This window comes from Hippopotamus amphibius, chromosome 10 (assembly GCF_030028045.1).
Source record: "Hippopotamus amphibius kiboko isolate mHipAmp2 chromosome 10, mHipAmp2.hap2, whole genome shotgun sequence".
In the NCBI taxonomy this organism is placed as follows: Eukaryota; Metazoa; Chordata; class Mammalia; order Artiodactyla; family Hippopotamidae; genus Hippopotamus; species Hippopotamus amphibius.
Genome location: NC_080195.1, coordinates 47,757,542 through 47,781,573, shown reverse-complemented (window position 1 = coordinate 47,781,573; position 24,032 = coordinate 47,757,542). Strand labels below are relative to the sequence as shown.

Genomic DNA, 24,032 nt, shown 5'->3' with positions numbered 1-24,032 from the left:
GACTGAGGCCCAGCACGGGCCCTCCCGTTTGCCACGAAGGATGGCAGCCAGCGCACTGGGTGCAAGTCAACATCAAGCACCCCCAACACGGCTTCCACCAGCTAGACTTGCTCCGAATACCTGGCTGCTTCACATTTCTATATATAATACATTTCCTTAACATTTCCACTGAAGGCAAGGGCAGAAGTAGGGAGTTACCAAGGGTCCCGACTTTTTAGGGGGATGGACACATTCACTGTCGTGATGTGGTGATGGTTTCATAGGTATGTACCCATGTCAAAACGTATCAAAGTATATATACTTTAAATCTGTACACCGTCTTGTTTCCTAATTACCTCTCAATAATTAGTCTGTTCTGGGCTTCCACCGAATGTGAATAGTTATGTGGGCAGTTTTCCAGAAACGCCCACTTTAAAAGGCGAGTTTCACACGTTCTTTCATGAGTCACACGTCTCATTTCCTAGCGTGTTCTCTCACAGACACACCAGTTTAACTCAGAGTCCAGCTCCGGTACCAGGTCCTCAGACGTCCTCGGGGGGCTCAACTGAGGTTCCAAACGCAGCTCCTGCCTGGAACAGAGCCCCCTCTCTCCTCCGCTGGTTCCCGAAGCTTCAGCCGCAGACAGGGCCCCCCAGTTCTCCCCTGACCTCTGCCTCACCAAGGCCCCCAGGTTTCCATTAAGCCAATGCATTCATCTACCGTGAAGCCTGCTCAGGGCCAGAGCAACATGCCTCAGAGGGGGCACAGCACTGAGCGCTTACGAGACCCCACCCAGGGAGCCACCGCCACCGCCACCGCCTTGTGTGCCCCTGGTCTTCAGTGGACCCGCGTGTGAGTGTGGATGTGCAGACCGCTCGGCTGCACGGAACGCTGACTGAGCAGAGCGCCTCTTCCCGGTGCTGGTGGGCACCACCCTGCCAGTTCTACAGAACTGGGTGTCACGATGCCCTCCTGTACTAAAGCCACGAGGAGCAGGGCCCTGGGCCTTTGGCAGGAAACGATCCCGGGGCACCCCAGGGCTGTCAGCCAGCCAACCAGGGCGTCGGAACTCAGGAGCTGAGGATGGAAATGCCGGCAGGTGGCTCCTCCCCAGAGACCCAGGAGAAATCCGTGCCCAACGCCGGAGCCCAGGATGTGGTTGCCTTTCAGCCGTCTCTTCCCCAAGGGCCTTGGTCTGGCAGGAGGCAAGCGGTGGTCACCGCCCTGTTGAGAACAGGTCCAGCAGCAGTCCCCCTGCTAATCCGGGGGTCTCCAAGCCCCAGGACCCCAGCAAGACGGGGCAAGCAGCCCAGGGCGGGCCTCCCGGCTCTCACTCTGACTCCTGTGCTCACGTCCAGAGCGTGAGGCCCAAGGCACCCTCGGGAGGGGGTGACAAGGCATCACGGTGAGGAGCGGCCCTCGGGAGGGGGTGACGTGGGCAGGGCCCCCCCATACCCGCTTCCCAGACTCTCTCAGCACGTTACACTTCCACTCACGGTGGGACTCTGTAAACCACCAAGGGCAGTTAACCTGGCAATCTGGTCTCCCTGGGTTCTGAGGAGGCCACTGGACACGATAAAGATTAAAGGTCAGGGATCAGCAAAGAGGATGTGAGTACACGGGGAACAAGTTAGGAAAGGAGAAGGAAGTCCAGTTTCTCTCAACAGGAAGTGCCGGGAGCGGGGAGGATCAGGGCAAGTGTGAGAGGAAGAGGACCCTCGGAGACGGGGGGCGGGGGGAGGACAGAAAACCAGCCACAAATCCTCACGGCCCCCCACGCAGCCCCTTCAGGATGCTGAGGCTCCCGGAGGCCAGGTGAGGGCTGGGCACCTCCGAGCTCTGGGTCGCCTGTGGCGAGGGCGTCCCCCAGGCTCCTGGTCCAGTCGAGCAAGGACCCAAAGCAAGGCTGCGTCAGTAGGGTAACAAAGTCAACCGGAGAGGCAGAGCCCCAAATGCGCTTTGTGAATCAGTCGTGGGAAAGTAGGAAGGTTCTTCTAGCACGCACGTGATGCCAGAGCAGTTAATCCCGCTCCCAGGTTAGCACACACGTCTATCCTACGGACGTTCAGGACTATCAGAGCTGCTTAAACCACCCCGACTCTAGGCTGAACTCTGTTTTAACAGGAAGATGCACTCTCAATTCCAATTTGGGAGTTACCGGGCCTCAAGAGGGGCTGGGTGGGCACTGGAGGCTTCGCAGAGAGGGGACCGCTGAGGGCACATACTTCCCAGCACAAGAAAGCACGCCTGTCATTTTCCCAAGAAAAGGTACGTCTGAGTCAAGCACTTCTTGGGTGTTAGGAATCGAGGGCATGGAGGGTGGGAAGGAGAAGGACTTGGGAATCACGGACGACTGACTTGGGGTGTGGCGGTGACGCCCGAACCACCTCCTTAAGGGCTGTACTTCCCACAGCAGAGCCGGTGAACAGGAGCTGTTAGAATAAGTGCACAGAATTTACCAGGCCCACACAGGCTCCCTCCGAAAAGACCTGATTACAATCAGATCCTAAGTGCGCAGACTCCCTTTAGTCTGCAGATCTATGCAGAGCTCCAGGAGCCTGGGGAATTTCAGTCCTGCCCACTGGGAGGCGAGGTCCGTGTGTGTGACTCTCGCTTCTCGCCACAGGGAGCCGAGTGGCAGGGTGGCCCAGGCAACCAGATGGGTGAAGAGCACCTGTGCCCACCCAAGCGTGGTGCCCTGATGGGGCCCAGGGTTATCACGAAGCCGGAAGCTAAGCACATCCAGGGCCACCAGCCTGAGCCTGACGGAGCATCTGCGGCTTCCCTGGGCTCAGCTCATGACGCGAGTCACGGTGGCAGAGGCGAGGGGAGGGCGGCGTGCCAAGCAGGATGCCTTCTCCACCCCGAGCCTGGATGAAGGAGGCAGGCGCCAAACTCAAGAGGCAGAGAGCGAGAAGCAGAGCCGAGCACACCAGCGCGATGGGGCGCTACCCCCCCCCGAGTCCACACCAGCTCCCGGAGCCTCTGTGCGAGAGGGTAGGGGTGGGAGGGAAGGTGGGGGAAGGAACCGGTGACTTACGTTGTATGCGTTAATAATCAGTTGAATTATATTTTTGGAGTCTCCATGTAAAATCTCCACTGTCGTTCCAGGTATCAGGGCTGTAAAATTCTTGGGGGAAGCAAAAAAAGAAAAAGAAAACAAATAAGCCCATTTTGCCCTTCCATACGGTCAAAGAGTGAACACTGCCCTAATGAGCTCGCACAGTCAGGGCCCCCGGCACTGACGCTGCCACTCTCTCACACTGTGAACTGGAGAAGATGCCACAAGCAGAGGCAAGAACTGGCACGAGGGAATGGCGTTGCAGTCGACTGCAGAATCTCAATTCTCCAAGGTCTGAGTGGAAAGGGCCCGACAAGATCTGCTTCTAAAGGATAAGGTCATGCTTCTTCTCGGAGACCCCTCTTCTCTGGCATGTAATGGACAGCTCTGGAATTCCATCCTCTAAAGTCAATATATTCCTGACGTTCTTGCCCTCTCTACCCTAGACTCCGTAGGTATTCCCAGGTTCAGTTCAAGGATGCCCTCAACCTGTCCAGCAGGAGTGAAAGGGGAAACTTTTCCAAGGGTCTCAATTACAGCCTCCTTTCCTAGGAGGGAACTGAAAGTGAATGGTGCCTTCCCAAGGAGGTCTGGTATCTCTGGGTGAAGTCCTTGGCAAAGCAGGCAGCCTTGAAGTGAAGCCTCTTTCACTTGTACCAAGGCCCGAGTATGTCACTTACTAAAGTGGCAGAAACATCTAGAAATACCCTCTGCCTCAGCCTGCCTTGGACTGGACTTGTCTCCTCCCTGAGTGAGAGGTCCTTCGGGCTGAGCAAGGCTGGCTTAAGCCCAGGTAGGTCTCTTCCCTCCTGAAGCACCTGGCAGCATTCTCAGTACCGTCTGTGCAGTGAATCTCCCTAAAAATGGTACTTGTAAATGGATACGTTCTAGACTGCTGTCTTCACTAAACAAAGACAAACAATCTCCTTCCCTTGTTTTCATCTTCTAAAATTGATTCAGACTAAAAGAAGATAAAGAACTCCAGAAGATGTAAGTGGCATTTTATCCATGATAACCTCAGGCAGGAGCAGTAGAAACATACCATCAGACGAAGGTTTTTTTGTAGATACTTAAGAGCAGTAAAGACAGGGGACCAGGGTTGCCTGTTCTAGAGGTAGGGAGTAATTTCTCGTAGCCTCTCAATTCAAAGAATGTCAGAGGTGAGCTGGGCTTCACAGTTAGCTCACATGCACACTGCTTGAGCATTCTGGAGGCGGGTTCTAGTGAAAGGTGACTCGCCTGTGACCACGGGGAAGAGCACATTCACCAGGGGAGTGTGTAATGGTGGCCCACGGGATGACCTGGGAAAAGTCTCGCTCAGACAGAATAGACTCATATACACACTGCTCTGTTCACCCAAGACATTTATTGTTTCCTTCGGAAATTCCTGTCCCAACTAACCCACTGGTCTCCCGCACTCTGTGGGAAGGCACAAAAACTCTGGAATTGGTGATGTGGCCTGCCTAGATGCCTAGTTTTCTCTCTGCACATTTTCGTTTTATATTGTCTTTCCCTATTCCCTGGGTGTTTCCATTTCATCATCTAGAAAATAGGAATTGGTACTATTTCCAAAGTTTTTCTTATTATCAAATTGGAAACCATATGTTTAACGTCCTTGGCATGTACTGCTATATGAACACTTAAGGGCTTTCTTAATACTATTACTTTCCACTAGACCACGACAGTGCTATACTCCACCCTCCTCTGGATCTCCACCCACAAAGAGCAGGGCTGTTAACACGCCTCCCCCAGCCTCCCCACACTTCACCTGACCCCACATTCCAATCTCCCATTCATCTCAGGGTCAGCAAGGCCCCCAGATTCAGGCCACCAGCCTCCCTCCCTCCCTCCCGGTGTACCTTGTAGAGCATGTAGTGGTTTTTCGTCACTGCAAAGATGAGGTTGATGTTGTTTTCTGCCAATTTCTCTCCAAGCAAGGCAAGCGACGGATAGTCCTAGGGCCAAGGCAAAAGTCAAGGCTGTAAGGTTTCTCGCAGGCTGAGACAGCAGCACCTGACTCCAGTCACTCATCACTTGCCAGGATACGCATCCCGCCCTGGTAGCCCCTTCATAACCAAGCCCCCCGGCAGCTCCTTCCTGAGAAACTGTAGGGGAGAGTCCCCAGGAAAGGACCCTCCGGCACCTACTCAGCAAGACTCACTCCTCCTATCCCTCCCAGCCCAGAATGGAGGAGGGATGAACGGAGATTTCCCGTACTTGGTCAGCATTTCCATCCCTTCAACAGGAATGCGCCGAGTGGGGAAGCCCCCAAAAGAACAGCCACCACATCCTACCGGCTACCATCAACACCTGTCCCCCTCTTCCCTAAGACTTTTATCTTCCTGATCTCCTTGCCCTATTTTTCCTTTTCCTATATCCAATGTTGGGCCTGCCAATGTCCCCCACAGGCTCTGTTTGGTCCTCTCATGGCTCAGCATGTGCAGAAGAGGCTGCTGACATTTGGACTAAAAGCTGGGCTGTGGTGTGGCGGGGTGCAGAGCAGGGAGGGAGGGAGGATGCTGCGAGGCAGCTTAACAATGTCCTGAAGGATTTAAGGGCTGATGATGGGTGCCGGGCTACTCATCGGTGAGGTTCCACAGTTATCAGGTTGTATAGTTAGCAGTTCTTCTTCCAGAATCCATTATTCTTGATCACCTCTTAAAACTGGAGAAAATGGGCTAGTCCAGCAAGAATCAGAAAGAATTTCTCTCTAGGCAGACACCAAATGGATTCGAGAAGGAAGAGGGTGTAGACTTTGGGAGAAAAAAATTGTATAGCAAATGCGAAGAAATCTTAGTGGTTGGATGTGGGTGACAGTTAGGTAGACGTTCACTTCACTGGTCTATTATATATTTGAAATTTGGCATAAGTTCTGTTTAACTGCATGATCACAGGGACAGACTACTGGGAGTGGAAGGTCCTTGGGGCTTCTCATCCCCTGTAAGACACCTGCCACCCCATCCGTGACACTGACAGAACTCAGGGCCTCAGGAAACCCCTTTCTAGAAGTCAGGAAGTCTTGTCTTCGTTGGTCTTGCCCCATAACTTCTATCCCAGTTTTGGCTCTGATGGGACACAGTCCTCTCCCTTGTGCAAAATCACCTCTCCCCTTTGAGATCTATCCTGTCTCACTGGGTGCCCCTACCTTCCACTAAAGATGCCCCATGTGCGTGCACAACCGCAGAAAGATGAACCAGCTACAGAAATCCCCGAGAAGTGTTCTCAGGTAATGGCAAGGAGGCGTTCTGGAAGCCCAGCTGGAGAAGATGGCATAAAAACCCAGTTCTGAGAGTGGACTGGAAAGTCGGTGAGTAGAGGCCCAGGGGAAGGTGGCAAAGGCCGGGCGAGGCCTCGGACCGCAGGCGGGGTGGCGGGAGAGGTGCCGGGGTCCCTGGCCTCACCATCTGGTTGGACGCGGTGTACTCGTTGGCCTCGTTCAGGTGGCACTGGCCGTCGTGCGGCTGCACCAGGCCCCCCAGCTTTCCATCCAGCGCGATATGGGGCACGTCATCCGTGGTGAACACCAGCAAGTGCAGCGCGTCCTTCCGCCAGCCGATCTTCTCCTGCGGGACAGAGGCTGGTGGGCGGAAAGCCTTCCCGGCTGCGGCCCAAGCATGTCCCAGGGCGCTGGACGGGGCGCTGGCCCGTCTCGGGGTCGTGGTGTGGATCAGAGGCCACCCTCTGTGTGCGCCGCTGGGGAGCACTCTACAAACACGGGGGGGGGGGCGCCCCCAGAGCTCAGAAGAGCCCCAGCCCGACTGGCGAAGCTGAGCTGCAGAGGCACATCTCCACGGCGGAGCCCACCTGTGCCCGGAACCCCTCCCTGCAGCAGGCCATCCTGCCCCTCCCTGCTCCTACTCCCTACCTGATGGCCACTCCTCCTGGATGCCTCCCCTGTTATCATTCCTTCCACAGAACAGCCTTGTGCCCACCCCAACCTCCCTACAACACACGCAGCTGGCTGCCCTTTGCTAAGATGACTGGCAAGTGACCACTTCCGTCCCCCAATGAGACATGAATCACTCAGAACAGAGTGCTCAAGTGACCAACAGGCAGACCTATCTCTAGAGGATCTGGTAAAACCTGCCATCTTTCTGGTAGATGTAAACCACTTCAATCATTAATTGAGCTACTCTGGCAGCTAAGGTCAATCAGATTAGCTCTTTTCTTCCTTTACTGCTTCACTATATAGAAGGTATCCACTCTTCAGACAGAGGCACGGCTCATATGGGCTGTACTGCAAGGGAAAGACTATTTTTCATATTTAGAGACTGTGGCCCTGACACTACGCAAAAGTACCTCCAGGCATTATCATAGCAGCTAGACCCTGACCCAAGGCAACAAAAACTGGGATAGGGTTGCCTTCGTACCCGTAGTGAAAGGACATCCCCAAATACATGATGGATATAGGAAGATAAATACAGGAAGGGTTTAAATACTGCTGAGTTATCTACACACGTACACTTGACACTGAGGTAGGAGACTGGATTCACAGACTTTACAAGTTAAACGCTATCACCTTACAGCACACAAGGGACTGAGGGTATCATCCTCCCTTTCTTATCACCACAATGATGGGTAAAACAGCCTTCGAGAGCTATGACATTTTCTCATTAGCTCCAAAAGCAGCATGGAAATAAGTCACAAAATGTCAGAGTAACACAAGGAAGAAAAGGGGGTTTGAAAAGAAGCCAGTGAGGACCGAAAAGCCAGGAGGCCAGGTGTGAGCAAGGAATTCACCTTTAGGGAATGTTTCCCAGACTCTCAGCCTTCACCCAACAGACAATTACTGACCTCCTACCACACGCAGGCCCCACGGAAGGCGCTGGGTCTATGAAACAGCCTGGTCCAGACCTCAAAAAGCTTGCAGTCAAGTGAAAACACAACTTTAACAGATTGCCATAAGCGTGCTAATGAAGGTCAACAGAAACCCGGAGAGGGGAGGAGGACAGAAGGCTTCCCAGGGCAGAGCTCAAGGTGAGGAGAACCCTTCAAGGAAACTGGAAGAAGAAATGAGGGAGGAGGCAGAAGCTGGGGGAGGGAGGTTATTCTCGGCGCTAGTAAAGGCACCATGTCAAGGCCAGAAACATTTTCAGAACCCAGAGGAGGAAACCCGGAAGGTCCCTCAGAGCAATGAAATTCTAAGCCGTGACAAAACTAATTTATGGTATTAGAAGCAGAGATGAGTGGTCCCCCTTGGAGGCAGGACTGGGTATCTGTTGGAAGGGGGTTAATAACTGGAATATATGGAAAGACAAACAATGAAAACTCATCAAACGATTTTGAGAGACAACAACAAAGTTGTGGGATTCGTTATCTAAGGGCAAGACTTACTATAAAGTTACAGCAATTGAGACAGTGTGGTACTGACAAAAGGACAGACACACAGACCAGTGGAACGGGATCGAAACCAGAAATAGACCCACACACATATGGTCAGTTCGATAGAAGGTACTGGAATAATACCAGCGAAATACCACATGAAAAAAAAAGTGAAGCTCATTGCATAGCTCTCACTACATATAAAAATGAACTCAAAGTGGACCACAGACCTAAAACTATAAAACGTCCGAAGGAAACAAAGGAGAAGAGCTTTGTGACCTTGGTATAGGCAAAGATTTCTTAGATGATTCACAGGATAAAAATTTGACAAATTGGACTTTGTCAAAATTAAAAACATCTGCTCTTTGAAAGATACCACTGAGAAAATGAAATGACAAGGCACAGATTGGGAGAAAATGTTTGCAAAAAATAAAAATCTGAGAAAGGACTTGTATCCAGAACGTATAAAGAACTCTCAGAGGTCGATAACAACACAAACAACTGAATTTTGAAAGACAGAGACGTGAAGAGACATTTTACCGAAGATGAGATATGGATGGAAAGAAGCACACGAAAGGATCATCAACATCATTAGTCACGAAGGACGCTCACATTAAACTCATGAGGAGGTACCATGATATAGCTATGCCAACGGCGAAAAAACAAAACAGAAAAAACAACAAAAAACAAACGAACAAAAAGCAAAAAGTAAAAACCCAGCCCTGAAAATACCAAGTGCTGGAAAGAATGTGGAACAATCTGAACTCTCATAAATTGCTACTGAGCATACAAAACGTTTGGGCAACTTTGGAAAACAGTTTGGCGTATTCTTATAAAGTTAAATATACATTGACCGTCAACTCAGCAATCCCACTCATTGGTATTTACCCAAGAGAAATGAAAACTCATGCTCACAGAAAAACTACTCTGCAAATATATATATATTCGTGATATATATATATATATATGTATATATCAGCTATTCGTGATCACCAAAACTTAGAAACAACCCACATGTCCATCAAATGATGAATACACAGACATACCGTAGTGCATCTCTACAATGGAATACCACTCAGCAACAAAAAGGAACAAATGCTGCCACACACAACTTGGATGAGTCTCCCAAGCAGTAGGTTAAGTGAAAAAAAGCCTGACTCAAAAGGCAACTTACTGCCTAACTTCATTCAGAAGATATACATGGCAAGACAAAAAAATACAGGGACAGAAAACAGATTGGTGGTTGCCAAAGGCGGAGCGCAGAGGGAGGCGTCATGGACATTAGGAAACTTTCTGAGGTGACAGAAATCATCTATATCTTTTTTTTTCACTGTTTTTTTTTCTTCATCTATATCTTAATTGTGGGGATGGCCAGAAGACTTTATATCTAAAAAGGGTGAATTTTACTCTATGTAAATTATCCCTCAATACATGTGACTTTAAAAAACCCTTAAAGAAGTATACATTTTTTACTCAACGATTCTACTTCAGGAGACTTCATCTGCAAGAAGTATTCTGAAGTGCACACAGAAGTATTTTTACTGATGGTGACAAAATGGGAAAGAGGTGAATATTCTACTATTCTGGAACAGTTAAGTAAACTGAGATCTCTCCTCTCCGCAATTAGAAATTATGTTCATAAATGTATGAAGTTATGGGTAAACATGTATAATATAAAGTGAAAAACAACAAATACAGTAATTACAGTGTGACTACAAACTATGTAAGAAACAAGCATGGGGACTTCCCTGGTGGTCTACAGTTAAGACTTCACCTTCCAACACAGGGGATGCGGGGTCAATCCCTGGTCAGGAAGCTAAGATCCCACACGCTTCGGGCCCATGAAAACCAAAACATAAAACAGAGGCAGTATTGTAACAAAGTCAATAAAGACTTTAAAAATGGTCCACATCAAAAAGAAGGGAAGGGCAGGGGAGGGGAAGGAAGAAAAGAAAAGAAACAAGCATCAGGTTCTATTAAAAAGAGAAGAGAGACTGAAATGTCATACAGGTTGAGATTAGAGGCGGTATCTTTTGTTTTTCCATTTTTTCCCCAAACTATCTTGAATAAGTGCTACTTTTAAAAGACCAGGCTTTGAATGCTGACCCCGTCATGTAACTTTTTCAGCCCCCCTTCCTTCCATGCCAGCTTCTCAAGGGGCGTGTAGGAACCTATGAGGGTGACAGCGAACAGACAGAACAAAGTGGAACTTGGAAGCTTGAAGGTGGGCATGGGAGCTCTGTGCCACCACCAATGACCTGTGTAGCTCTGACCACATTATTTAGCACCTCGAACTTCTTTTCTTGCTAGTAAGACAGGAATAATACTACTTAACATTTATTGATCACCTCCACCATTCCATCACATCTTCACTGCAACCTTTCTGAAGGAGGTGATATATTGCCATCTTGTAGATGAGGACGCTGGTGTTGAGAGACTTTAAGTCACTAACCCAAGGTCACGGAACCAGTAAGGACCAGAGAAGTCAGATTCAGATGACCTGCCTCTTACCCACAAAGCGAAACTACCCAATCACATAGAGAGAGGAGAGGGTGTGTAATAATTGAGATAATTCATCAAAGTACATGCTAGGCTCTCAACTAATGACTGCTGGATCCAAGATAAATGTTTGCTGAACTGGAAGATTGCATCTGAAACAGAAATAGCTCCACAAATGAAGAGCAGCACAGCATAACAATATTAATTTTGTCTTCTCTGAAGTGGACTCTTGTTATGTAAGTGATGTTAAGAAACTTGGCCCAGAGGTCGGGCTGCAGAGAATGACACGCTTATTCATTCACTCAGGCTTTTGGGCTTGGAGATTTTTACAAGCACTGACTCCACAGAGAATTTACAATAGAAATAATTTTCCTACCATCCGCTTGGACTATTTTGAAAGCTTAAGTTGTGTGTCCATGCTTGGGGCAGACAGCAGAGTGGGCAAGTTGATTTTTTTTTTTTAAAGGAATAACTACAAAATGGAGTGTGGCAGGCGGGCCAGCGTGCGAGAACTTTGGCACCGACAAGGCTGAGTTCAAGTCTTTGCTTTCCGAGACCCCGCGTCAGTCACTTCATCTCTCTTAGCCTCAATTTCCTCGTCTGTAAAATGAAGATAATCCTACTTTGCAGGGCTGATGCTAGGTTAACGAGTATTTAGTACATAAGACAGGCTAAAAAAAAAGGTCTATAGTTATTACTCTCAGGCTAGCAATAAGTTTTACTCTTCTCTTCTCCTTTTACTCCTTAGCGTGTGAGGCTCTGCAGTCGCTACAGGGACCGTGAAGAACTGCATGCCGAAAAGTTCAAAAGCCCTGTGTTAATTAAAACCACAGTGGGATTCCACTGCACACCTAATGGAATGGCTAAAAATTAAAAAGACTGGCCACATCAAATGCTGAGGGCGAGGAGGAGCAAACACAACGGCAGACACTGCCCATAGGAATGTAAAGTGACACATGTACTTTGGAAAACAGTTTGGCAATTTCTTAAAAAAGTTACACACCTACCACACGACCCAGCCATTCCACTCCGAGGGATTGACCCCTGAGAAATAAAAGCACACGTCCACACCAAGACATGAACACATGTGTAACAGGCAAAAACTACCCAATACCCAAAACCACCCAAACAGCCATCAGCAGGTGGATGGCTGAGCTGTGGTATATCCACACAATGGAGAACCACTGCGTAACAAGAGTGAGTGCGGACACGCAGCAGCACAGATGAATCTCAAAGCAACTGTGCTGAGTGAGGTAAGCCAGGCCAAGAAGAATACATACTGAATTTATAAAATTTTAACAAATGCAAACTCATGTGTAGTGACAGAAAGCAAATTAGTGGCTTCCTGGGGTAAGAGGGCAGGAGACGCAGGAGGGAGAAATGACAAAGGGGCACAAGTACTCTCTGGGGAGAAGGATGGAAATTCATCACTTTGATTATGGAGACTGTATAGCTCACGGGTATATATGTGTGTGTGTGTGTCAAAATCTGTCAAATTGTACACTTGCAGTATGTGTAATTTATCATACATCGATTATACCTCAATAAAGTTTTTTTAAAAGAAGGCTTGGCTGGCTCAGAAAGCCCTTCAAATATAGTAAATGAGATGACCAGACTGAATATCAGTTCTGTGCTGGGAATACCAGTTATGCATCTTTCTTTGTTTGCTGACAGTGCCCACAGAGCAGCTGGGAGCGTGGGCTCTAATGTCTGGCAAACCTCAGTTCATGCCCACATCTTTGTGACCTTGGGCAAGTTGCTTAATCTTTCCCAGTACCAGTTTCTCAGCTATAACATGGAGATAATAACAGTACTGACAGAATGGGCCCGTTGAGAGGATTAAACAAAACGATACACAAGGAGCACCCAGCTCAGTACCTGCATGGAGTAAACAGTCAAGAACTGAGTGATTGTCCTCAGTATTTCCATGGACCTGAAAATCTGTGACTCAGATCTGTAACCAGAAACACATAGTCTTATTTTTGGATTGTAGGGTTATGAGCAATGTTTATCTCCTTTCTGCTCTCTGCATTTTCTAAATTTTTAGATTGAATATATTTTTTTATACGAAACTATTTTAAGAGAAAAAAAAGACAGACTTATTTGTTTAGCTAAAGAAACTTTTCTCCAAGTCTCTGGGTAAAAACAAGATTTTTTAAAAGCCAATCTCACCAAACATGATAGAGGTCAGCCCTCAGATGAAAATGTCAGGGGTGGGCGGGACGGAAACACATTGACTCAGAAGCCAGAAACCCAGCATCTGGTCAAGACTGCAGTTCACTTGCCCTCTCTTTGGTCAAATCTGCATCAGATCCAGCACAAGGTCTGTTCCAGGTTTCCAACTCCCAGCGGCCACGTGTGCTCAGGTGACCAACAGACACAGGTAACAGGACTCGCCTCCTGGTCTATTCCAGGCGCTCAGCGTCTGGCTCCACAGCCTGAGGATGCCTTTCCATCATAAATAAAAGGGCATACTCTGGCCTCTCCCCTGGTCTTACTGCTCTAAAGGAAGGAGTGCTCTCCCTCCTCGAGGAAGAGCAGCCCCCAGATCCCACCCTCCCTGAAGCATCCCTTCCATCAGTCAGTCTCTCCTCTGCTTCCTTGCCTTGTGCCTAAAAATATGCTCATGACCCACTTATAATATATACCCTGCTTTTGACCCAGCATCGCTCATCACGTATGTCTAAGACGAGCAGTCTGGCTGCCTCTATTTCCTCTCCCCAGTTCCGTATAACCCAACCTCTCCACACGCCCCCACACTCCACACGCCTCTTATAAGCGGTTTTCAGCAGCCCATCTCCCTCCCCAACACGCACAGTGGGTCTCCGCCCTGGCTGCACACGAGGATCCAGATCCGTGAGGGGGCGTTAATGATGCTAACGCCCAGGGGTTCTCATGTGACCTGCAGCCCAGCCGCCGGGGTTTTTAAAGCTCCCAAGTGCGTCTCCTGTACAGCCAAGTTTGAGAACCTCACACTGACGTGCTGTTGCCAACCCCACAACCATCCTCTGGCCTTGCTCTCTGGCTCCTGTGCTGCCAGCGAGGGCCTCCCTCGAGCCCTCCTGCCCTTGGCTTCCTGGACACTGCACCATCCGACACCTCCCCTCCCCTCTGGCTCCTCATGGATTCCACCTCCTTTCCCAGCATTGGATGAGGTCAAAGGTAACACCGTCCTTAAGGAGAATGACCCAGCTTCCGTGCATCTGCTTGAACAGCTCACAATTACCTCTCGCACTTGATCTCCTCCCTGAGCTTTAGTCCCAGGTGTGGACCAAAAGCCAGACGTATCTGCTGTCACTCGAAACTCAATGTCGCCAAAGCTGATGCACCATCTTCCCCTCCAGGCTTCCCCACTGCTGCCAAAGGGGCCATCAAATGTCTTATCTACAAAACTTAGAACTACCCTTCTCACCCTACTTCCCTGGTCCCCCAACAATACCCATCCAATCCCGAACTGTCCATTCTGTCTCACCGTCCATTCCCACGACCCGGGTTGAGCCAGAGCCTCTGGGCAATGCTACACGTTTCACCCTCCTTTTCGTACGCCCACTCTGGGTGAGCAGGCCTGAGGCTCACCCCTCTCCCGGCCACCCGCCTGCACTCTGCCACCCGAGGGGGATGTGTCCTATGACCCACGTCTACTCGAGCTATTCTAGGCAAGTCACACACGTGTGTAGGAGACCACGCTACGTGAAGAGCAGCCACCCACAGACCCTGGACGCACAGGTCAGGAGTAATGAGCGGTGGGGGCACAGTCACCAAGCCCTGAGTCTCTGACTCCGTCCACGTCTCAGGGGGCAAATCCTCTGGTTTTGCGGGGACCAGCCCGTCCAAGCCGTGCTGGGGCCGGAGATGACTTCTCTGAGTGGAACCTCAGTGGAGAAGTTACCAAGACTCTGCCCTGTCCTCAGAAAGCAGCAGAGATCCGGAGCTGAGAGAAGAGAGCAAGGGGTGTGGGGCCCGGATTACACAGAGCACTGCTCCTGGCGTATAGCTGCACTCAGTGAGGAATGAGCAGGAAGTGGACACACAAACAAGATCAGGGCTGGGTGACAACACCTCCCTCGCAACGTCCAGAAGTCTTCAGTCACATCGCTCCCAATTCCACCAACTGTTTAATATGCTTTGGAATCCAACAAACATCTTCTTTTAATCATATAAATATGGGAAGCATTAAGGGACTCACAAGTGAAAATATTTCATCAAATTACCTGTCGTGCGCTGAGGTCTGAGAAAACTAACAGGAACTGCAGAAAGGGTGGCCGCAGGGCCAGGGGATCATCTGATACAAGCTGCAGGAGGGTGGAGGAGGGGAGAGGGGCCAGGGAGGTCAGTGGGATGGTTCTTGGAGGCCCTGGGCAGCCAGGCCTGGCAGTCAGCTTGGGAGACCTGGGACTCTGAGATGGGAAAGAGGGAGCAGAAGTCCATGAAAAGGGGAAGCAGGATGGAGACGGAAGACCAGGCCTTACAGCTTTCAAGAAAATCAACAGGAAACTGGCTCCTCCCAAGAGGAAAGACAGATTTGCTGGCTTGTTAACCTCCGACATCTGGCCCCACAGAGAGCGGGGCGGTGGGCGGGGGGGGGAGGAGGGGGACAAGGGGATAAGGGTGTGGGAGTAAGGACGTCATTTCTCTGTTTGAGGACACGAAGCTCTGGCCTGTGTGGCAACTTGGTTTCTGGGGTTGGAACAAGTCACATGCAAGGGGCTACAAGGTCTGAGGAAGAGGAAGGTCACTAAAGGACCAAGAACAGGCTTCCATCCTCCCCCGCCCACCTCTAGACTGTCCCTGGGTCCCCTTGAACAGCCGCCCCACCCCACCTGGACTTTTACCACGGGGTAGGGCGGCTCCCTGGGGAGGCCATCAGGAGTGGAAAGCTTCTCTGGGCGCCAGCTCCAGGCAAGCTGAGCTTGGCACACAAAACGAGTGTGCATGGCAGAGCTCACGGCCAGAGTTCATGGTGGCCAAATACAAGTGCAGCTTAGAGTGAGCAGTAAGGACCAGAGAAGACAGGCTAGAAGGGGCCCCTACAGGACAGAAGCACCAGTGGGCTACCGGGCGGAAGAGCCACCTCAGAGGAGACACGTAGCACCTGAAGTCTGGAAGGCACCTCCGAGGTTGGCTTGTCCACACACCATCCAGGGCAGGGATCCTTCAGCGGGCACCCCCACCGCCTGGGCCTGGGCCCCTGCACAGACTCACTGCCCCATGTGGAAGCTTGCCCCACTGCGGAGCAGAGGTCTTCGTTAGAAGATTCTCCCTCGCCTTGAACACAAACCTGCTTCCCTGTGGCTACCCGAGCTGGTCTCCTGAAGCAGCCCTCTCCTGCAGTGGGCTGAGGTCCGGTACCGCGCTTCTTCCTGTGGTGTCTCTCCTCCTCGTTAACTGTTAACCACTCCTCCGAGGTGCGGTTTCCACCCCGGCACCATCCCCTCACCCCTCTCTGCTCTCTAGCAATCAATGCCTGTCTTAAACACAGCCCTGGAGGCAGGCAGACGGAGGTCCCGGGACGTGGTCTGGCTGCAGAGAAGGTGGGGCTGGGACTGCGTGTGGCCTGCGGGCCCTGCAAGCACACGGCCTGGGTTTGGCCACTGAATCTTCGTCATAGGAGCCTGCGGGCCCCGAAAGCCACGTGTGTCCCAGTGGCTTGCTTACACACAGGGACCGTGGCCACGCGTGACGAGTGTGAGAGGGTCGGGGACGCGCTGTGGGAGGGGGAGGGGGAGGGGCGGCGATGCTGACTCCCGGGAACCTGAGGAAAGCTGACGCCCGGCCCGGCAGCCTTAGAGGACGTGGGTGGTGGCCCCCACGCGGCTGGTGCGCTCACCTCGGCTTGCCTGCTCCGGGACAAGGCCCACGATACTCTCTCAGGTAAACACTGTTTAATACAGGGAAGGCCTAGATCAGGATGCCGTCCAGGAAGCAGAGGTGCGGCCGAGGACAGAAATACTAGCTTTTAATGTTGGGGTTCTCTGTTCATGACATCGGTCTATCTAAGTAAAATCGATGGTCACCCAAACACCTGGGTCCTCCAGCCAGGTATCCACACAGCCCGCGGCTCCCTCACTGCCTCGGCTGTTACTGAGGAGTCACCGCCCACGTGCTCCCTCACTGCCCTAAAGGATGTACCATCTGAAACAGTGTCTCCACAGCACCACCTGGGAGAGCCCAACAGCAGAACCCGTGGCTCCAAGACGCTGTGAGTTATGAGTGAGAAGGGCGTATCAGAGCTCCCATCTCACAGATGGGGAAGCCAAGGGCAAGGACAAGCAGGCTTACGCAAAGGGCTGGGCTCCCGCAGCACACCGACGTTGGGACAGTACCCATGGTCCCACTAGAAAATCCAGAGGCTGCCAGAGCCACGTCATAAGTGTTTCTGATCAACAGGAAACTCTGAGCTCCACAGAACAGCAGCATGTACCAGTCTCCCCTGGGACAGATTCAGTCCTGGCTCTACGGTCAGCAAACTGGGTCACAGAGGAGATCGAGATGGTTCCTTACATGAGGACTTTGCCCTCTTTGGAAGCACGCCCATTCCATTTCCCTGCTCCTGTGTGGCCACAGGACAGGCTAAGGTCAAGGTTAAAAACTCTGTCTTTGGAGCCGGGACGGTGGGTACAGTTCCATCTCTAGCTCTGTCATTTCTAGCTGCAAGACCTTCGAGAAGTTACTCAACCTTTCCAGGCTTGTGTCTTTACCAGAAGGGACAGTAAAACCACCTTCACAGGATTAAGCTAAACAAGCCCCATGAAGTGCCTGGCATAAAGCCTGGCTCTCACAAAGCACTCGGCCAATGGTAATCAATAACATCACCAGCGTCACGAGCTTCAGGGCAAACACTGGGAGGCGAAGAGACGCAGGTGGCCCCTTGAAGGGGAAGAACACTGCGATTCAGCCACTGGATCCTGCAGGGCCAGACCTTCTACAGTCTGGACACTCCGTCGGCACCTTACATCGTGCACAGGCGGCTGTCATCCAACCGCAGAGGTGCTCACAGGGACAGCAGCTGTGGCTCAGTCATCTGTGCATCCCTCCCAGCAGCTAATGGGGCATTTTCCACACAGTGAGCGCCCGACGAATTTCTAAAAGTCAGAACTAAAACACCCTGTACACTGACCTCTCAGGCAAGCACGGAGAGAACAGGTTTGGGGAAAGCAACGAGGGAGGAAAGGGGGCTGATCCGACCCGCCAGGGGCAGACCCTACAGCAGATCTGAGCTTGGAGACTGAGGCGTCTCGATTCCAAGGCATACAAGGAAAAACAAGGCTGCATTCTCGCTGTGATTCGCTGCCCCCAGTCAGGCAGACACTCACACCTATTTCTGTCCTTTTGTAACAACAAGCACATTCTCATTAGTCGTTTGTTTCTCCTTCTTCCGTCCATGCTCTGCAATGAAAAATCTTTTTTAAAAATCTGTGGTTCAACTTAAGAAGGGCAAAAATGTTGTATTGCTTTCCTTAGGGAAAAGAAATCACGGCCTATGACTCAGGATTTAGACATTTATCTGGAGCCCAAGCCCTAAAAACGTTCAACAGAACATTCTGATGTAGACTCTACAGTGAGCCCAATCTGAACTAAAGAAAAACGTTTGTAGTATGTAAGGTGGAACCATACGAGTTTTCTGTTTTTGTAGGAGAAATTATCAATAGTCAAATATCAAATTTCATTGATAGTCAAATGTCAATAACTTCACATGTTTACAAGTAGGTTGTTCTATTTCCCTTCTACTGGATCTGTAAGCTCAAATGAAATGTCAGGATGGGGACTTTTCCTCATCTTTAATTTTCCTCACCATACCTGCCATGGAGCACTTACTGGGCACACAATAAACATTCCTGAGTTGGAAAGTATTGCCAAGTAACAGCATTTCTGGTCCTGCTTTCATGGACATGTGAAACACATGTGAATGACGTGGAGCCTGGTATAAGGCGAGGGAGGATGTGCGTGGAGCCAGGCAGACCTGGGCATCCTGAACTTCAGAAGCATAAAGGAACTGATGAGAACAAAGCATCTGTTTGTTCACTAAATGTTCAAGGAAAACCTGCTGTGGGCAGGCAGTGAGCTCGGTGTTGCAAATACATGGTGGTATGAAAACAGACGTGGTTCCCGGCCTTCAGGAAGTTTCCTGTCTCAAAGGGGAGGCAGACATCAGTTAAGGAGTAGCTCAAATAAAAAGAAAATGTAACTGGCATTGATGTGACCAAGGGCTTGGTGCACAGGGACTCCAACCTCTTCAGGGGGATCCATCAGGGAACGCTTCCCTGACACACAGGCAAGCAAGCAGAGCTCCAAAACATAAGTAGGCAGAGGTTAAACATTAAAAGAAAAGCAGGTTGATGGGAGAAAAAGGGAGGGATGCGTGGGCACTGAGAACACTCTGTGATATGGCAGCGGGGGGACACATGTCATTATATCTGTCCAAACCCACAGAATGTACACCACCAAGAATGAATGCAGTGTCAACTACGGACTTTGCCAGATAATGATGTGTCCGTGGTTGTTCACTGATTGTTACAAATGCACCATTCTGGTGGGGGATGTTGCTGGTGGGGGAGGCTGTGGATAGGAGGTAGGCGGAGGGTATATGGGAGCTCTTTGTACTTTCTATTCAGTTTTACTATGAATGGAGAACTGCTCTTAAAAAATACAGTCTATTAATTTTTTTTTTTTTAAGAAAGAAATGCAGGAATATAGGGGAGGAGTATTCCAAGCAGAGTAAACAGCACGTGCAAAGGGCCTCACGTGAGTCAGAGTAACAGACTCAGCTCATTGTGGCTGGAATGCAGAGGCCGTGGTGGAGGCTTGTTGCCAGGAAAGCCCGAGAATAAACCCTTGTTGCTTTTCCTGTTTGCCAAATGTACATTTAGAGCAAAAATAAGCCCATAATGTGAAACACTGACGTTTTCGCAGGTACAGAAATACAGCTTCAGTCATCAAAGAGGCCTTCTAACTTTCCCCAGCATGAGTCCTCCCTGCCGTCGTCAGCCAAGGGAGCCAAGGTGTACAGACACCTAAGCAGACAACAGAGGTTTACACTGGAGGATAAAAGGAGACGCGAACTCTCACTTGTGCCCTGTTGATAATTCTGAGTTATGACTGTCCGTCCCCACCCCTCGTGTAGAACCAGCAGCGGTGAGCAGGGCAGAGACGCCTACAGCACAGCTCACAGGCAGGAGGCAGAACGAGGAAATGTCCCTCCAGGGATCAAAACAGTTGAGGGATTCAAAAGTATGCATTAAACCACAACCATGTGCAAAACAGAAAGCCAAGGAGAGCCTGTACCACCTCCGACAAAAACACAGACGGGCACGGGGGGAGGGCCTGTGTGCCTGCCTGCACAGCCCCACAGCCTCCGTGGGCCACAGGGAAACCCGATACTCTCACAGGCTTCACGAAGACACTGAACCGGAGCAAGAGCTAGCAGGACTGGCTGCACTGAGCCCCAGAAACTGCGCTGTGATTTGCTGGCAGAAACAGCTCGCACATGCCGAGACAGGTAACCAGGACTGGGGGCACAGGACATGCGGGGGCACCCCCTCGGGGGGCATGCAGGCGTCAGGGGCCACTGCCTTCCTTGAGGAAAGAAAGGCAGTATTCCACATTTCTCAACTCGTGCTTGGAAAAATGACACGTCTCAGAGCTAAAAGAAATCAGGCAGCACGTCAAAAGAAGCCAAATCAACTCCTGGGGAGCCTCAACCTTTCATAGCTGAGCCTGCCTCCAGGAACGGGGAATTCTCCACCCTCTGCTGGTATCTGCAGCAGCCTCTGCCCGGCCTGGGGCTCAAACCTGAACTGAGACAGATAAGAGCAAAATCAAGGGCCCTGGGCAAAGGGGTACAAGGCTGTGACAAGACCTTTGTGAAAAGAAGCACTGACCAGCACAGCTGGAGGGCATCCTGGACTTCCTCCCCTGCAGCCCCACCTCCCTGCATCCTCCAGGTGAGCGCTCGGGCCACCACGGAGGCAGCTGGTAGCAGAAGAGGCATAGCTCGCATTGGGACAACAGGACTCTAATTCAAGTCCTCTCTGCTCTGCACGGCACTGTCGCTACTTCCCAAAGCACCCGCTACCAGGTAACAGACAGGCCTTGGGCATTAGAATAAACTGGATCTGGTTCAAATCCTGGCTCCCCCTACCTTTCCAACAGTAAGGATAAGGAACCCTGGGATAAGGAACCCTGGGATACTCAGTTTCCTCCCCTGTAAACTGGGGACAAGGACCACCAATGCCCTGAAGGGCTGTCGTAAGACCCGGAGATAGTGTATGTAGAACACCTGGAGCACAGATGATGGTAGTGCAAGGGTAGCCATCCTCTTGTTTCCAGAGACCCACAGAGTCTGTATCCTGCAGATAGTCTTGTCGGAGGAAGCTGTCCCTCCAGCATCTCTGGGGCAGTGGTGTCCATTTTAGATGAGGATGCTCTCGCCAGCCAAGGAATAAAGGACCCAAGCCACACCAAAACTTTTTACTCAGCACGCAAGCTTACTTTGTTTGCTTTGAGACTAACGTATGCACCTGAGAGAACATACAGTGCTTTAAAAATTTAATAAATTATGCAAAATTAGATAAAACAGAAAGTCTGTCTGAAGGTTAAATGTCAGGGGCTAGAAGATGAAGCCAAAAGGGAGACAGGCGGGGCTGCCGAGATCTGATTCTTCTGTCCGACGCGAGAAAGCAGCCCATAAAATCCGTGTGGCCTGGATGTACCCAGCCAGGCTGAACATTGCAGGGAAGCTCTTTAACCTGAGAGCCATGGAGAACAGCAAAGCCGTGACGGACACCTCAGGGCTCCTGGGCCACGCTGCCCTCTGTCTCTCCAGGGCACCAGCACTCCTTGTTTTGGGAGAACAGGAAACCAGCCATGGTTCCAGTCGGAACCACTCACCACACTTCCACCTATACAATTTCGGAATAAACAACTTAGAGTCAACGTCTTGAAAGTCCCAGGAGAGCAATAGAAGCAGTAATCGGAGAAACTATTGTTCAGACCAAGAAAAAGCATAAACAAATTTAATAATAGGTTTGCAGGTAAAGATAAGAAATTAGGGGTAGTGGCATCCCCTCGCCCCAACCCAGGCTGGTAGAGCACTTGGTTGTATGCCTGCATTGGTGACAGAGGGGCTCCTTTGCTGTGGATGCTCTACGATGGCCTCTCCTAACGATGTGATCTGCTGTGGGGGGGAAGATGGCAACTCAAAACTTCCACTTGTGGAAGCAGAGTTCTACTTATCCTAAATAGAATTCTAAGTAGAAACAGACTGTTTCCTTCTTTTTGCAAAGAGCAGCTTCCCAAGAAATGTAAAGTTGGCTATGGGGGTAGGATTTAAGACCAGTCATGTGAGCATTCCATACCCCTAAGTCCCTCAAGTTGGTAATCAACAGTCCATCCCAGGGAAACCAGAGTGCGACTGAAATCTGAACAAAGAGCCCCTGTGGGCTGCGAGGCAGGCCTGTTATCAGCTCCATCTCCGGGGCCTGGGGTCAGAGGAAGCCGGGCGTGCACGGGCTGCCCAACCAGCTCCAGTCTGCATGAGATGCCGCTCCAACTGCAGAGATTACAGGCCTGCTGGCTCTGTCACATTCAGTTTGCAGGATTAAGAGGAAGGGCCTTTAATCTGGGCAAATCAGGAGGAGGCAGAAAATTCAGTCAACAAAATAAGGCGTGCTTAGGGCTTTTAAAAAAAGCTTCAAAAATCTAATTATCATTGAAATCTAATTAACATTAAAAATCTAAATATTATTGAAACACATGATATCTGGGATTTACTTGAAATAACAGTGGTTAGGAATGCAAATGAAACAAGAGTAGCTACAAACTGGTAACTGTCCAAGATAGACCCTGGGTACAGGGGGTTTTATTTCACTGTTCTCTCTACTTTTATGTGTTTGAAATGTTCCATTACAAATTTTAAAAATCACACATTATTTACTGTGAAATTTTAAGTAAACATAAAAACAAAAAAGAAGAAAATAAAAACCACGCATAATCCTATCACCAGGTGCTGGTGCTGTTAACACTTTGGTCTATTTATTTCCAATCAGTTCCACATTTTTCTTTCTTTTGTTTGTAAAATAAGGTCATACATCTATGCTGTTTTATCACTTGCTTTCCTTCCCTCTCAATTTATCTTAAGTATTATTCAAATGCTCAAATATTCTTTCAGGGTATGATTGTTAAGCCTTTCATCAATAGGCCATAATCTATTTCCAATATTTAGCTACTATAAATAAGGCTGTGGTCAACCAGAAAGATGGCATTTGTTATAAACAGGTGATTTCAAGTGAGTAAGAAATTGCTTGATCGGTACCCAAATGCACAAAGGAAAAGAAATGGTGAAGGGAAAAGCTGGGGTCTCGTCGACTGCATAATTCAAAGCAATTAGTATTCAATAACTTTCCAGGGGCTCCCCATGGCAAAGGCCAAGGTTAGGAACAGGGAAAAAATGCCAAAAGATATAAAACTGAAACACACGCTAAAATGCCTCTTGGCCAACAATAATTCACAACCAGGTGCGGGCACTGAGTTTAAGAGATCTGCCAGCATCTCCTTTAAAACGCTCAAGTTGTGAAATACTGTTTTCAAAGGGAAGGATGTTTTCATGGGTCTGGGATGGCACAAGGAGGTTCCATGGACAAAAGAGCGCATCAAATGGCTTCTCCCAGACCACTGAGCCTCAAGCATTCCATTATGCCATCCCGATTCACCTAATTAAACAGAATTCATGTAAGTGGACGGTGCGTAGGCCTGTCACTGGGTTCTTCCCCCCGAGCCTTAAAGACAGTTTCCTCCCCCAAAAAGAAAATCCACAAGATTCCCAAGATGGGGAGATGAGAGGGATCCTGTGTTTCCCCTGCACTACCTGTTCCCGCCAGGAAGTGGATTTGGCAGAATGCATCTGAAGGGAACACCCCACACAGTCATTATCTGAACGCCAGTCAAAAACATAATTCTTTTTTCTGAAGCAAATCCGTAAACTGTCTATTCTGTGACGCACTGGAAAGATTCAGAGCTGAGCCCATGCTGGCTGGGTCCCATCAGGCTTCCTCGGGCTGCTACAAAGCATCAGGGGCCTCTCAACCAAACCGGTCAGCTCTGGGCAGCCGCTGGGCGGGGAACACTCTGCAGGCATCCTGGGTCGGGGCCACTGTGAGCCCGTCCTCCCCGAGGC

General features: G+C 50.0%; 1 protein-coding gene across 1 annotated transcript in view; it reads right to left on the bottom strand.

Moving 5' to 3' along the window:
* ITGB5 (integrin subunit beta 5) overlaps positions 1 to 24,032 on the bottom strand; it is a 113,615-nt gene that overhangs the window by 48,229 nt on the left and 41,354 nt on the right. Inside the window, exons 6-8 of the mRNA XM_057696341.1 lie at positions 6,442 to 6,603; positions 4,900 to 4,995; positions 3,020 to 3,109 (exon numbers count right to left, since the gene is read on the bottom strand). Of these exons, the coding sequence (XP_057552324.1) occupies positions 3,020 to 3,109; positions 4,900 to 4,995; positions 6,442 to 6,603 (348 nt within the window). The remainder of the gene's footprint in view (positions 1 to 3,019; positions 3,110 to 4,899; positions 4,996 to 6,441; positions 6,604 to 24,032) is intronic.